Genomic DNA, 13,467 nt, shown 5'->3' with positions numbered 1-13,467 from the left:
AGGAATGCTTGTACTTTGAATGACACTTGCGAAATATTTGTGATTATAGTTGTCTTTAATATTAAAACTTCCTGTCTACATTGAAACATCACAGTCCTCTACCTGTAAAAAAAAAATATTAAAAAAAAAATCTGTCTTCGTTGCCTTGTTGTTAAGCTCATCTCTTTCTGGTTTTTGAATCTTTCATTTTTGTCTCTCATTGATAATTGGGACTGAAATTCTGGCTAATTTTCTAGATTGCTTTGGGGGGATAAATGCTTTATGATCTCTTCCCTGGTTGTAGTGTCAGAAATGATTATATCCAATTGTGAAACCAGTCTCTGTAGAGATGAGAAACTGTTCTCGGTACAAAAATGGGGTTTTTTTCTGAGATCTTGCAGAGGTACCTTTGTGATCTGTCACAGAGGTATAGCAAGTGTTGCAAAGGAACTTTGTCATAGTTGTCCCCAAAACCCCCTAAAAAAAAAAAAAAGTACTGTGTGTTAAAATTACAGTCATAATCTCTTAATTCAAACAGTAAGCTTTTTTTCATGATGTTTTAAAGATGCCCACAGTTCCAACAGGATAGATTGGAACGACCACTGAGAAATGTCAGCTTCACAAGCAAGCTTATCTCTGAGAAGTAATCTGGCTAGAGAGTGAGGGGGATCCTGGCCATCAATAGCACTGGCAGTTATTTAAAAAATAAAAAATGGGAGTGTGAGGGGAAACAGGAAATAAGAAATGAAAGAACTGGTATGGGTTACTAGAGCACCATTTACTCTCCTCATCTTCCAGCTGCTGCTCTCATATTTATGTGAATACTGACCTAACTATCCTGTCTAAGATGAGATGCTTCAGGCACCTTGTAGAACAACCACCCAGTTTTAACAGCAAAGCAGCACCTTGAGGATTTTTCTGATGCCATCATATAAAGCATCAATCTCCATAAAAATAACTTTTAATCTGAAATTCAGATCAAAAGAAAGTAAGAAAGTGAGCTTTCCCTCAGATTCCTAAGAATGTTTTGGGGATCTTTCACGTATGCTTGCTTATCTGTTTTTTAAGTAAGCGTAACTTTGTGCTATACCTTTTAATCGTTATCAGTGGCATGAGGAAGAATCAGCAGTATTCACTTTAAAGCTTGCGAATACCAGATAGTCCTGATAACACTCCTCATCTGTGACATAAGAAGCTCATATCCTGACACGGAGCAATTATATCTGCTGTGTTTCACCACCACCTCTTTGGAAGCTGTACTTCTGAAGCTTACGCTTGTTAGTGCCTTACCCTAATATTATAATAAGAGAAGGGTTATATTCAATGTTTTCTTTATTTAAATCCTCAGAGTAACTGTGGGGAAAAGATCCGTATTCGTCGTGTGCTGATGAACTCTCCACAGATCATCACCATTGGCTTGGTTTGGGACTCGGACCACTCTGATCTGGCTGAGGATGTGATTCACAGTCTGGGCACTTGCCTTAAACTGGGAGATGTGAGTTTTTGGTATTCCAACACTACCTACTAACACAGTCTTTCTCACGGTAGTCTGTAGTAGTGTATTGAGAAATACAAGAAGTTGCCACCTTTATCTTTTCGGTGTCCATAGAAAGAGGCCAGATCCAAGGATCTGACTTGTTTCTGAATGCTTTAGAAAACCAGAGAAAGTACTAGTGTAATTGCGTATTATTGAATTTCTGAAATTACTAAAAATTAAAAATTACTCCAGAGAATGAAGCTTGCCTGAATCAAAAAATATTTTCAAGTGCAAGGAAATTTTGGATCAAGGTTTGTGCTATTTCTGTGAAAATACACTTGTACTCTTTCAATTTCTTTTGAAGTCAAAATGTAGTTAGCTGTTGTGCTTTTTTTCGGGTTTTTGGGGTTTTTTAAACTTTTTAAAATCCTCTTTTCATTGAGATGTGTGGGTGTAACAGAGTTACAAATAACTGAGCAGCCTCTGAGAGATGGTGGCTGACACTGTGTGATCGAATGGTAGATTAAATTAAGTAGTGTTTGGGATCCAGAGGTTTGTCCCCTAGAGGAGTCATTTATTCTACGTTAGCTGATACTTTAGAGCTGAAATACTGGTATACCAAATTGTAGGTATGTCTTATTGTAGCATTAAGGTATTACGTTAAAATTATATATTTATATACACACACATAAAAAAAATGCGTTGGCCAGTGCACAGTGTACCAAAATTAGTGCTAGTTGATGGAAATGTGGTTATGAAACTGTGATCCTTGCATAGTAAAGCAGTAATGCACTAAAAAGTCCTGTGTTTTTAAATAAGACAATTAAATAGCCAGAAAACAATTTTTCTGTATGTTTAGCTCTTTTGACCTACTGACGTCTTCATCTTTTCTATGGTGGTGTCATAAATTAGTCTTTGCTTATGTCAGAATAAATGTGGCTGTTCACTGTCAGAATAGCTTTGTTTCTACAGAGCAAAGAGGAATGCAGGTTTGAAACAGTAACAGCAAGTATGACACAGAATACAAATGTTCAGAACAGAACCACACTTCAAATTCTGAAAAAGTATTATGTCATTATTGTAAATGTCTTCCTTAAAGTACAGCCAGTCTCCAGGACTGATTCGATTCTTGAGCATCTGATGATGCGGTAGGAGTCTGTTCCTGATCTGTCTCTGGGTTTGTTTTAACATTGGTTGGTTACTTAAGTGCTTATTGCCTTGTTTTCTCTATCTTTTGAAGTAAAAAGCTGACACCTCTCTTTAGTACTTTGAAGTCTTCAAACATAAAGCAATATGTAAAATTCTGGGTATTTTATTAATTTCTCCTTTTCATTTTTCTTATCTCCCTTCTTGAAGCTCTTCTTCAGAGTAACTGATGACAGAGCAAAACACTCAGAGCTGTATTTGGTGGGAATGATCTGTTACTATGGAAAACACTATTCTACCTTCTTCTTCCAAACTAAAATCCGCAAGTGGATGTACTTTGATGATGCTCATGTCAAAGAGGTGAGAAAATAATGTTTAGGAAAATAATCTGTTAGAAATTTGCTAGCTACTTGTGTGTAGATCCATACTGTTTTCTACAGATTTTGAGAAATTTTGGCTGGTTTTCCACTCAAGATCCATAACTCTGTTGCTCCTTTTTCTAAGCACAGTAAAGCATTCTCAAAAAAGCACAACAGAAATCTCAGAAGCCCTATTCTTAGTTCTGTTCTCTTGGCTGCCAGTCTTGCTTTTATGTTGTTGTTTGAAAACCTACAGTTTGCTTGTGCACACAACTAACATGCAACTCTTTCCCTTGCTGACAAGTGGTATAGCTCTTTAGTGCCTGGGGTTTTTTTGTTCTTTGTTGAAGTATCTAGATACCAGTCTTCCCTAGCAGTTGCTGCCAATGACAAATTTTCTGTTGCTTCTGTTAGTGCTTCCCCCCCCTCACCCCCACCCCCCCTTTTCACAAAGCATGAGGTCCTTGACATTGAAGATACCAGTACTGGGATCTTGGCACACTGTTATTACATCCCATTAGTTTGTTTGGCATTGTTTCACGCCACTCTCCTTTTTTTTTTTCCTTCTAGTCATGGAAGCACAAAGATGAGAGAGGAAAATTTTCTCCTGTAGTCATGCCAAGCACAGTCTCAAAGGGAAAACTCTAATCCTTGCATTTGTTCAGTCACATTTCTCTGCAGCAAAACTTTGCCAAGGATAGGTACTGCAGTGCTTTAGTAGAATACTTGTATATGAAGCAAATCTGTTGGAATAGATGCTCAGTGCATTAGGTGAAACCTGTGTTACTACATGGGGAAGATCTTTGAGGTGCATGTAACTATATGAATTGTTGCCTGGCCTATCACAATGCTTGCAGAAGGTCTTTAACAGCAGAAATACACACCAAAGTGGTTAGCTTTGACTTGAATTTGCTGTCATGCTGTTGATGCCTTTTATTGTTCATTTTGTTTATGCTGATGGATGCATTAAGAATGATTTTTACAAATGCTTTTTTCTGACTGATGCAAAGTTAGAAAATTTCAAGAGAATGAAAAGCTTTTTGTCGGGGAAAAAAAAATCTGAAAGGGAAGCATTATTTTTGTAGTTGTATTTTTAGCAAGAATTTGAATTTGTTTAGCTGTAAGATGGTGTGAATACCTTGATTTTAGTTGAGTTGGTTCTAGAGCTTTCTTGGTGAGTTCAGTTAGGTGCTGGATGTAGGAGTTCAAGAATGTCATTGGAAAATCAGACTCTGAAAGAAGTACGAGGTGAAAAAAGAGAGCTCGTTATAGAAAATAATGACAGAAAACCTTTATTGTGCATTTTTAAATTGTTATTGTTAATTCAGATTGGTCCAAAATGGAAAGATGTTGTGACAAAGTGCATTAAGGGTCACTATCAGCCTTTGCTGCTGCTGTATGCAGATCCAAGAGGAACTCCAGTGTCAGCACAAGACTTGCCCCCTCAAGTGGATTTACAGCAATACAGCAGGACTTGCTATGACAGCGAAGACTCGGGTAAGCAGTCGGGACCGTATGCCTTACACCTCGGTGCTGTAAGGCTGCCTGTGGAAAGTTCTTCTGTTGTGGGTGTGTTTTTCTTCACGGTCCTTGATGCTTGTCAAAGTTGATCTGGAATTCTGAAGAGGACTTCCAGTGTTTCACCTTTGAACCGCGCTCTCGGTCCAAAACTGTTGATGTTTGGGTAGTAATCTTTTCCAGAAGGGTTTGGAGAAAGAAACTGGAGGGGCTAAGGGCAGTGAAGGCCTTGCTGTGGTGTGGATGTGAAGAGGAACAATAACCGATGACTTCAGTGGGTGAATTCATAAAGCCATCAGCAGTTTTAAGAGGAAGGGAACGAGACCAGAGATGTACAAACATGTAAGAATTAAGGAAGCTGCAGAATTAAACTCAAGAGGGAAGTTAGGGGAGAGTAATATTAAGGAAGTCTCATAAATGAGTCTTTTGCTAGGATGGTGAAGGGATGCAAGGGGAAGAAATACTGTTTTATTAAAAATAACAAGAGAGACAGAATCAGTGCAGTTTATCTTCAGCCTTTGGCTCGTCTTTTACTCAGATAAAGTAGCGCAGCGCAAGAGATCTGAACTGATTTGTGGGAGACTGAAGGGGAAGGGATTGGCAAAGGCTTATGCCCATAGATTATGTTTACTACTTCATGGTCTGTTCTGCATCAGAAAAGATCTACAGCTATGGAAATGTAGCACTTAACAGCTCAGAGGCCTTCAACACATCACTGCTTCCTGAGTTCTTTGTGGTCATGGTAGTCCATTGAATTAGAAAGGTATGTCCAAGGAAGTAGTGGTCTGAACGGGCTGTTGGCTTACGAAGTTCTGGATAAATTTGGACATTTAATCACACAATAGGGGGTTGAGGCCGCATTTAAAGAGGAATAGATAAATGTTGAGAAAGACATGCCATTGCGATCCAGATAGGGTGAAAACAAAATCTGGGTTTAAGTTTAATGGCTTTGCAAAAGAAGATTGTTTCTATTTTTGGATGCTTGCAGAGAATATCCTAGATTAGAGATGAGTTTGTAAGTTGCCAAGAACAGCCAGGCAAGACTAAAACCAGAAATACCACCTTTCTTCCAGGATTTTAGCCTATTTATACAGCTGTAAATCCAAGAATATTTTAGGGTTTTCCTGGCCCATAGCTAACTATGCTTCCTGGTCAGTGAATCTGTAGAGAACATCTGCTGTCTCCTTATTTATGTGTTGACAGTCTACCAGGAATGAAATAAATCTTCAACTCCTCTTAAAAATAAATGCAAATAAAAACACTGGTAATATAACCTTCACTTGACAAGATGCCTTGCGATTTATAAACCTATCTTCCTGTTCCAAAAAAAAAGGGAAGTCTGGAGGAAGGAGAGGAGTGCCTTCAGTGCTATATGTCAGTTGTGAGCACTTCTACAAGCTTCTGGTCGATACATGCTGTAAATTTGCCTTGCTGTTCTGCCAGTTGATCTCCAGGAAATACATAGATAACCCTTCTGCTCATTGTGTCTGCAGTATCTAATATTATTGTGTCCTAAAATGACTTCAGGAAGCTGAATACAAAAATACATATAAAAAGATGTTTCCTTTCAGATAAAGTTCAGAAGGCTATAATGAGTAACCTGCTCCTTCATTTCAAAAACACTTGGTGAGTCCTCAGGGCTTACTCCTGTAGTCTGCAGTGTTCAACATTGATACCAAGCTCTTGAGAGAAATTCTAAGATACTGTAGGTCGAGGTGCCATGAGAAATCATACCATATACATTTTCCTGTCAAAAGAAGTGAATTATTTTCTAGGCTTGTTGATATTCAGAGTTTTCTACCCTAATACACCATTTTCGGAATGGCCCTTTGTCTCCCACGAAGTGTAACTGCAGCTTTTTCCGGATTCCTTATTGTCGTCAGATACCCACAGCCCATAATTCAGATTCAGAAAATGAACAGAGATTGCTTATTCTTAAGTTGTTAATCACAATATTGTATCTGAACTTTTGACAAGGGAATCTGATAAATGTATCTAATCACATAGAGATGTGATGCTACAAGTTATGGAGGGAAGATTGTCAAAGATGCTTGTACAAAATGTTGTGAAGCTAAGTGCAGACAACTCCTCAGTTCAAAACCAACTGTTTTTGGTTTTCTGTTGAATAAAGACTGCAGTTTACAATTTTTTAGTACTCGGTTCCACAGCACTGATTCCTGTTGCCTCCATTCACTTTTCTTTCTGTGACTGTAATCTCCTTTAACAGCTGTAATTTGTATTTCTTTAGACCAGTAAGATTTGTAACCAGTGAGGAGGTGGGGGGAAGTTTGTGATTTCAAAAGTTGTTAGGCGTCCTTAAATAGGACATCAGCTACAGGACTTATTCTCACCAAAAACATGAAGTACCCTCAGGCTGAGCGTTTGTGATTAAACATAAAAAGGACTTTATTTATTTATTTATTTATTTATTTAGATAATACAATTTTAGTATAAATTTTTACTAGATAAGCTTTTGATTCATAATAGAGGAAATGTGTTAATTATTATAACTTATGATGTTCTTGTTACTCATATTAATATTTAGTAGTTGACTTTTTAAACTTTGTATTCCCCTAAAGCAACATATTTTGTATTTTAATTACACTCGACAGTGTTGAAAATGAATGAAAAATAACTTCAGTGTGCTATTAATGTATACTTTCAGTCCAATGGATGTAGTTTAATTTTGTATAATAAGAGGATTTGATAAATTTGGTGTTATCAAAGAGAAAGAAATAAAGGTTTGCAGAAGGAATCACAGTGTCCCCCCTTCCAAAGGAGAGGACCTTTCCCTTTAGATACTATGTCCTTGCAGTCTGAACGTGTATGTTTTTATACTCGTGTTTTTCTGTTAACTTCTATGTAATTTCCTCCATTTTCTCTTTTTAGCCTCTCCTGACTGCTATAATAGCCCCAAAAGATTGAAATTTGACATTGCTTCCTTCCCTAGGGAGAGAACCTTCCATTTCAAGTGATACCAGGACAGATTCCTCTACAGACAGCTATCCTTATAAACAGGCGCATCACGAGTCTGTGGTCAGTCACTTCTCCTCTGACTCGCAGGGGACAGTCATCTACAATGTGGAGAATGATGCGGCTTCACAAAGCAGCAGGGACACAGGTAGCAGATACCGTTATACCTCTGTGAGCATTGTCATTAGATGTGATGACTGCAGTGGATTCCAGTGAAAAGTCTCTCTATATGCAACTTATAACAGAATAGTGAAATGCGTTCAGTATCCTAAGTGGTTTTGGTTTGTAATGAACTGTTGGCATTCAAAAAAATAAGCATAATTTTAAATGTCTTGTTGGCTTTTGTAGACTCATATCTAGCCAGGCAAATATTTACAGGCTTGTTTTCTGTTATCCACAATCTTACCTGCTGCCTTCGTTCTACAGTTTTGTAAGGTGGAGTCTGTACAGTGCCATTGTATGGTTTGGTAAGCGTTGTCTGTGCTGCGTACTCATCTACGAGCAGTTACTTCATTGCAGGAGTTGCTGCTGCCTGGGAAAGGCGCGATCATCGCCAGAATCTCTCATACTTGGGCACTAAGGACTTTCTGTGTAAGTGGGTGTTGGTAGTATTTACTGCACCAGGGAGGAACATAAGATGATTTCCTGCCTGTGCCAGCAAGTTAAGTGAGACTCCGCAGTGAGAAGACAAATCTGTGTAGATGTTCCTTCAGGCAGCTGAACAGTCTGCCTGAACACTCTAGTTGAAAAGAGGTTAACTGGAAGTCTGAAGGCTTAGGTCTCTGTTATTTGTGCCCAGTGACCCTAGTCAGCCTGTGTCTGCATACAGTAACTTCGAACATCACTTCTGAAAAAGTAGCACATGAGTTAGGGTTAGACTTCTGGAGCATCAGAAATATGATCTGCCAAGTCTGTTTGAAAAGTTACTTTTTTGTGCCTTAAGTAGCCTTTCTAAGAAGATATAATCAGCAGCTGTTGCACCAGAGTGTCAACAGCTATGGTACCACTTTGTCCTTTTAGTTGCAGAATAGTTGCTCTTTTGTATTGTGATGATATATGAATGTTTGGTTCATTTGAAGCAATCTATGGTGCAAACACTTTTTACATCAAAATCCAGAAAAAATGTTTTGAGTTGTTTTTCTTTAGTACTCTTAGGCTCTTCATCAGAGGTCCAAGTAACTGTAATACATGGTTTTACATAGCCTGACAATACGTTCAATGTTTTAGCAAATTCATAATGCAGTAGGTTCCAGTCATAGTCCTAGGTAAAGCGTGAGAAAGAAGGGAAAGCTGAGCATAATTTGAGTGATGAGGAAACAAAATTTATGTTGAACTTCAGAGTACGAAGAAGAAAAAATTCAAAATACTAGTGGAATATTGTTTATATAGTCTGCAAAAGTGGCACGGAGTTTATTGGATTAGGCTCTTCCCTGCAAAACTTGCCATGTAGTACCATCAGCACAAAAGGGAGGGTAGGGGGATGGTTGCAAACATGTAAGCATGAAGTAAGTTCAGCATGTAGCCTTTTGTTCTGTCATTTTTAGTGACTTTGTCCTTTTCTTTTTCTTTCTTCTCCTCCTGAATCTATCCTATGTTATTCCCTTCAGCTTAGCCCGTCTCTTCACCTAAATTCAGTTGTCTTCATCTTCCCTAACTCAGCCTTAGCTTAGCTAGCCTTAGTCAGTCTGTCCCCTTAGCTAGCCACCTGTCTGGGCATTTCCCCCTTTTTTTTACCTACCCAAAACCTTTCCAAAAAAGTCAGTCTGCCAACTCATACAACTGCTCAGTCATCAAATGCTGATCCGTGGGGCTATTAAGAAGCCATCCACATTGACCTGTCAACTGAATCGTTCTGGGCAAGAGCAGGATTCTTCATTTAATGGTCACTTACCCACTACTCCAGCCCAGAAAATTATGGACCCTATCCCACATCGTTCTCCGGGGAAGGACCACCATTGGGTCATATGACCTCAGGCACCCGGGTACTTCAGAATGGGGGCACGAAGAGTGGCTGCATAAGCCCTCTCTTGCTCCTACCAACCTGTGCTGCTGAGAAAAAATGTGCGTATTCTGGCTGCCCTATTCATGCAACTGAGATTTCAGTGGGAGGGAGTAGGGGGCGGTCTGTCTTAACCTGTTTGATTTCATTCTCTTCTCTGACATACTCTTAGACACGCACACAGCCCCTATGAAAACAATCTTTTTCTTTGAATATCACTGTTTGCATACAAAGCCATCCCACTTTTGCTGGATGAGGTGTTTAATTCAAGGGACACCTTTTAAGTATGTGATTGGGCACTCAGACAGAAACCCTGGCTTGTTATTTTAGTGAATTTAAAAAAAAAAAAGGGTGAAATGTCAGCTAATATTCTTGGGATTGTAATGCCTATATTCATGTATTATGTTGGATTTAGTTTGTGTTTGGGAGGGTCCAAGTAAAGACAACAAAGCCTTTGTCCTGCAAATTTTGGATTCTTGGCATCTCCTGCATGGCTGTTAAACATCCAGTGACAATAGGACAAAATTTGCAATTTATGAAAGGAGGAGAAAATGTTTATGCAAAGCTAGCAACCTTCATCCTAGAAGACTAAGTCGGGCTCTGATGAGTCTATGCAGACCCTAAGCTAGTTCTGGTAGCACTAAGTATCTTTTAATTGTTTCTGTTGCAGTACTTGAAGGATGCTGTCCAAGCACTCCCTATCAGGTTGAAAGAACTCTGGGGGGAAAAATGTTTAACTAGAGAAGCTGAACACTCTGAGGTGAAACATAAACCTCTTTTATCTTGAGGGGAGCCACTACAAGGTATAAGATAAGACTGTTCTTTCAGTCCCTAAAAGATGTATGACAGTCCATGCTGTGAAGAAAAATAATTCTCCCAAAGCACTGACTTATGCTCAGTCACCTAAATGCTACGCATCATCTGTCTTCATTGCCAACATTTCTCTTTTACTTCCTTAATTCCTTTTCTTTTATATGATCTTCTTGTTTCTGAAAAAATTGGCTACAAAAATCACTCTCCACTTTGCAAATGAACAGAAATATGAAACTTGTGTAGCTTGCTTTTTGTAGTTTGGATTCCTTCCCACTCATTTATTGTAGTATCGTTGAGCAATTGTAGTTGAAGTGAATTGTTTTTTCAGCTGTTGAAAGTACAATTTTATGCATAAAATCTGCTGTAAATGTTGTTGATTTGTGTGTTAATTTCTAGAGAAGAGGGAAGGCTCAGAACAGCTAGCTATGTAGTCTGGGGGCTGTTAATCCATGATTGGGTAGTAGGGATTTTCCTTTCCTGTCATCCTATGCAAGATGAAAGTTGGTGATATAAAAGCTAGAGAAAAGTCTTTGTAGCTTATTCATAAATTCCCTTCTTATCCTGCATCTCTGCTTGGGACTGCTCACGTGAGTAAAGCCATGCGTGTGTTTGTGCTTGCAGGTTTAGGACTGTGAATGTGTGAGAACCATAAAATTATGAAAAGGCAATACAGAAACCTTGTGATGTCAAATACTCTTAATTCACATTTGATGTGAAGAAATGGGGAACAAATTGTGTGTGAGAAAGTATTAGCACTCGGACACATGAGCTGCAGTAAGGGAACACTGTCGTGTGTCAGCTGATCCCTGTTGATGGTCTGTGTGTATGCTCTTCGCTTGTGCAGATGTGAATTAGCTGGCTTAGCCCTTGAGAGCCAACTGAGGCTTCTTCACTGTAGACTGAGCTAACTCAGATTACTTAGTATTTGCTACAGGCGAAGGGAGTGTGGATGGCTAGTTAGTGCAGAGCAGCTGATGATGTGCAGTGATTTATTATTACATGGTAACTCATTCATGTGTTTGAGTCTTCATTCAGCAAACTAACGTCAAGCAAGGTGTTCTCAGGAGTTTTGTGTTCGTGGCCATTAAAACTGAAAAAGTATTCAGATAGCAAGGAAGTGGTGTCCTTAGACTATTAGAAAACAAGGCAGAGACAACTTTTTCCTCTCCCTGTGGATGAGCTCTTATTAACCAGAGCCCTTGGAAGGGCTGTATTGCTCTTTCATGACCTTTAAAAACAGAACACCCTCCCCAAGACAAAACCAAAAACTTTTGCATACAAAAACATACCCAAACCTGCCAGTTAGTGTGGGAGCATGTACAGCTCCTAAGGAGCAGGGGAGCCCTGCTGGTCTTAGCACACAGAACACTTGCTCCCAAGGCTCTTGTCATCTCTACTGTGTTTTTCTGTCCTTCCAGGGCACCTGACTGACAGTGAGTGCAATCAGAGGCATGTTTCCAAAAAGAGCTCACTGGCAGACCGTAAGAGGAGTTCTAGCCGCTCTCGGCGAAAAGGAGATGAGGCTCAGTCATCAGGATACCATAGTGAAGGCAAGAGATGATGTTACCTTATTTCAAATATCAGTACCTCTTTCTGCATGTTTTTAAGGTCCTCAGTGTGTACGTGCATTTCCCTCCTTGTTCCTTAGATCTTTGTCTGTATTTTTTCTGTCTTTGTCGTTTTCTTTGTTTGGGCAGCATTGGTTGGTTGTTTTTTAAAAAAATTTATTGGGGGGGGGGGTGTACGTGTGTGTGTATTTTACTTTTCAAAGTCTGCATGAAGATGCTGCAAAGTAGGGCTGCTAGTTTAATCTGAAGCTATTTTTGTGGCTTTTGCTGCCTCTGTAAACTGCAGGAGAAACCTTGAAGGAGAAACAAGCCCCCAGAACTACCTCCAAACCATCTAGCAGTACCAGCAGGCTGAAGGAATTTAAAGAGACAGTGAGCAATATGATCCACAGCAGACCACAGCAGATTTCTCAAACCATCCAGAATTCCCCTCGTGGAGGGAGTAGTATGGATCAGGCAGAAACAAGACCCTCAAAAAGCCTGTCTGCGCACACTCGAGACTGGGAAGTGGAGAGTACCAGCAGTGAGTCTAAATCCAGTTCCTCTGGCAGATACCGGCCAACCTGGAGACCCAAAAGAGAGTCTCTGAATATCGACAGCATCTTCAGTAAAGACAAGAGGAAACATTGTGGCTACACTCAACTTAGCCCCTTCTCTGAAGAAGCAGGTAAGAGTTTGAGAAGAAAGATTTATTTCAGAATGTTTGGCATTTCTAGTACTCCACTATCCAGTTTTGTGTGAGTAAAGTAGGAAAGGAAATTTTGAACGTGACATTTAGGTCAGTGATGAGTCGTATCCTTGAAGGCTGGTTTTGTGTGGGTGTTTGTTGAGTGTATGATATTTCAGTTTGCTTTCTGTGTGCTAAAGTTCGCATGTAAGGAAATAATAAGGGACAAATTACTGTCTGTTGCTTAAATGGACACGAGGCTAGACTGCTAAGTGTCTGAAAGTTCATCCCTTTCAATGGCTTTTTGTGTAGGTCTGGTTTTTTTCTCTGGCTCATCATGGTGCTTTTGCATGATGGCTCAGACTGTGGTGTGGCAGGTACCTCGTGTGCCAGTGCTGAGCTCTTGTTGGGAGGGTAGAAGCCTGACAGCCAGCGATGATTCATCTGGGACCGTTTTACACTGTAGCAGCTATGCAACTTGTATGTAGAGACTTTGTCTTCAACTTTGCTGGTTTTGAAGGTAATAAAACCTGTTGTGAAAAACATCTTTGGGTGTCTTTTGTTGCCCCTGCCAATGGACATTAATGATTACTTTGCTCCCTATCAAAAGGAGGGTACTCCTGAAACTGTGAAGGGTGTGGAGAGCAAATGTTTACTAGTTCCTGGGGTTTATGCTGTTGTGCTACTGGAGCTACGGGGCTCCTGTCCTAGAGTGCTTGAAAGACAATCTGTGGATGAGAAGGAAGAGGTTTGTGTGACTGGCAGTAGAGTTGTAGTAGTGAGGATGGTGAAATTTGGAGAGAGAGATGAACAGAGTACAAGGACCTAAAGGCTGAAAAGAGTTGAGAAGCATGAAGAGATACGTGTAGGGAAGGTGAATGGAGAACACTGCTCCAGGGAAGGAAGCAAGAGGAACAAACGAGGCAAGTGAGAAGATGCAGTGAAATCCATAAGGAAGAATTTAAAAA

At 39.7% G+C, this 13,467-nt stretch overlaps 1 protein-coding gene across 15 annotated transcripts in view; it reads left to right on the top strand.

Annotated features, from left to right (window-relative positions):
• Positions 1 to 13,467, top strand: part of USP54 (ubiquitin specific peptidase 54) — a 110,293-nt gene that overhangs the window by 77,974 nt on the left and 18,852 nt on the right. For all 15 annotated transcript variants that reach the window (XM_040606024.1, XM_040606025.1, XM_040606027.1 and 12 more), the window contains 6 exons: positions 1,328 to 1,474; positions 2,813 to 2,962; positions 4,290 to 4,458; positions 7,430 to 7,600; positions 11,683 to 11,814; positions 12,119 to 12,499. In XM_040606024.1, coding sequence (XP_040461958.1) covers positions 1,328 to 1,474; positions 2,813 to 2,962; positions 4,290 to 4,458; positions 7,430 to 7,600; positions 11,683 to 11,814; positions 12,119 to 12,499 — 1,150 coding nt within the window. The remainder of the gene's footprint in view (positions 1 to 1,327; positions 1,475 to 2,812; positions 2,963 to 4,289; positions 4,459 to 7,429; positions 7,601 to 11,682; positions 11,815 to 12,118; positions 12,500 to 13,467) is intronic.

This window comes from Falco naumanni, chromosome 9 (genome assembly GCF_017639655.2).
Source record: "Falco naumanni isolate bFalNau1 chromosome 9, bFalNau1.pat, whole genome shotgun sequence".
In the NCBI taxonomy this organism is placed as follows: domain Eukaryota; kingdom Metazoa; phylum Chordata; class Aves; order Falconiformes; family Falconidae; genus Falco; species Falco naumanni.
The sequence above is the reverse complement of the archived record's forward strand: the minus strand, read 5'-3'. Positions and strand labels throughout refer to the sequence as shown.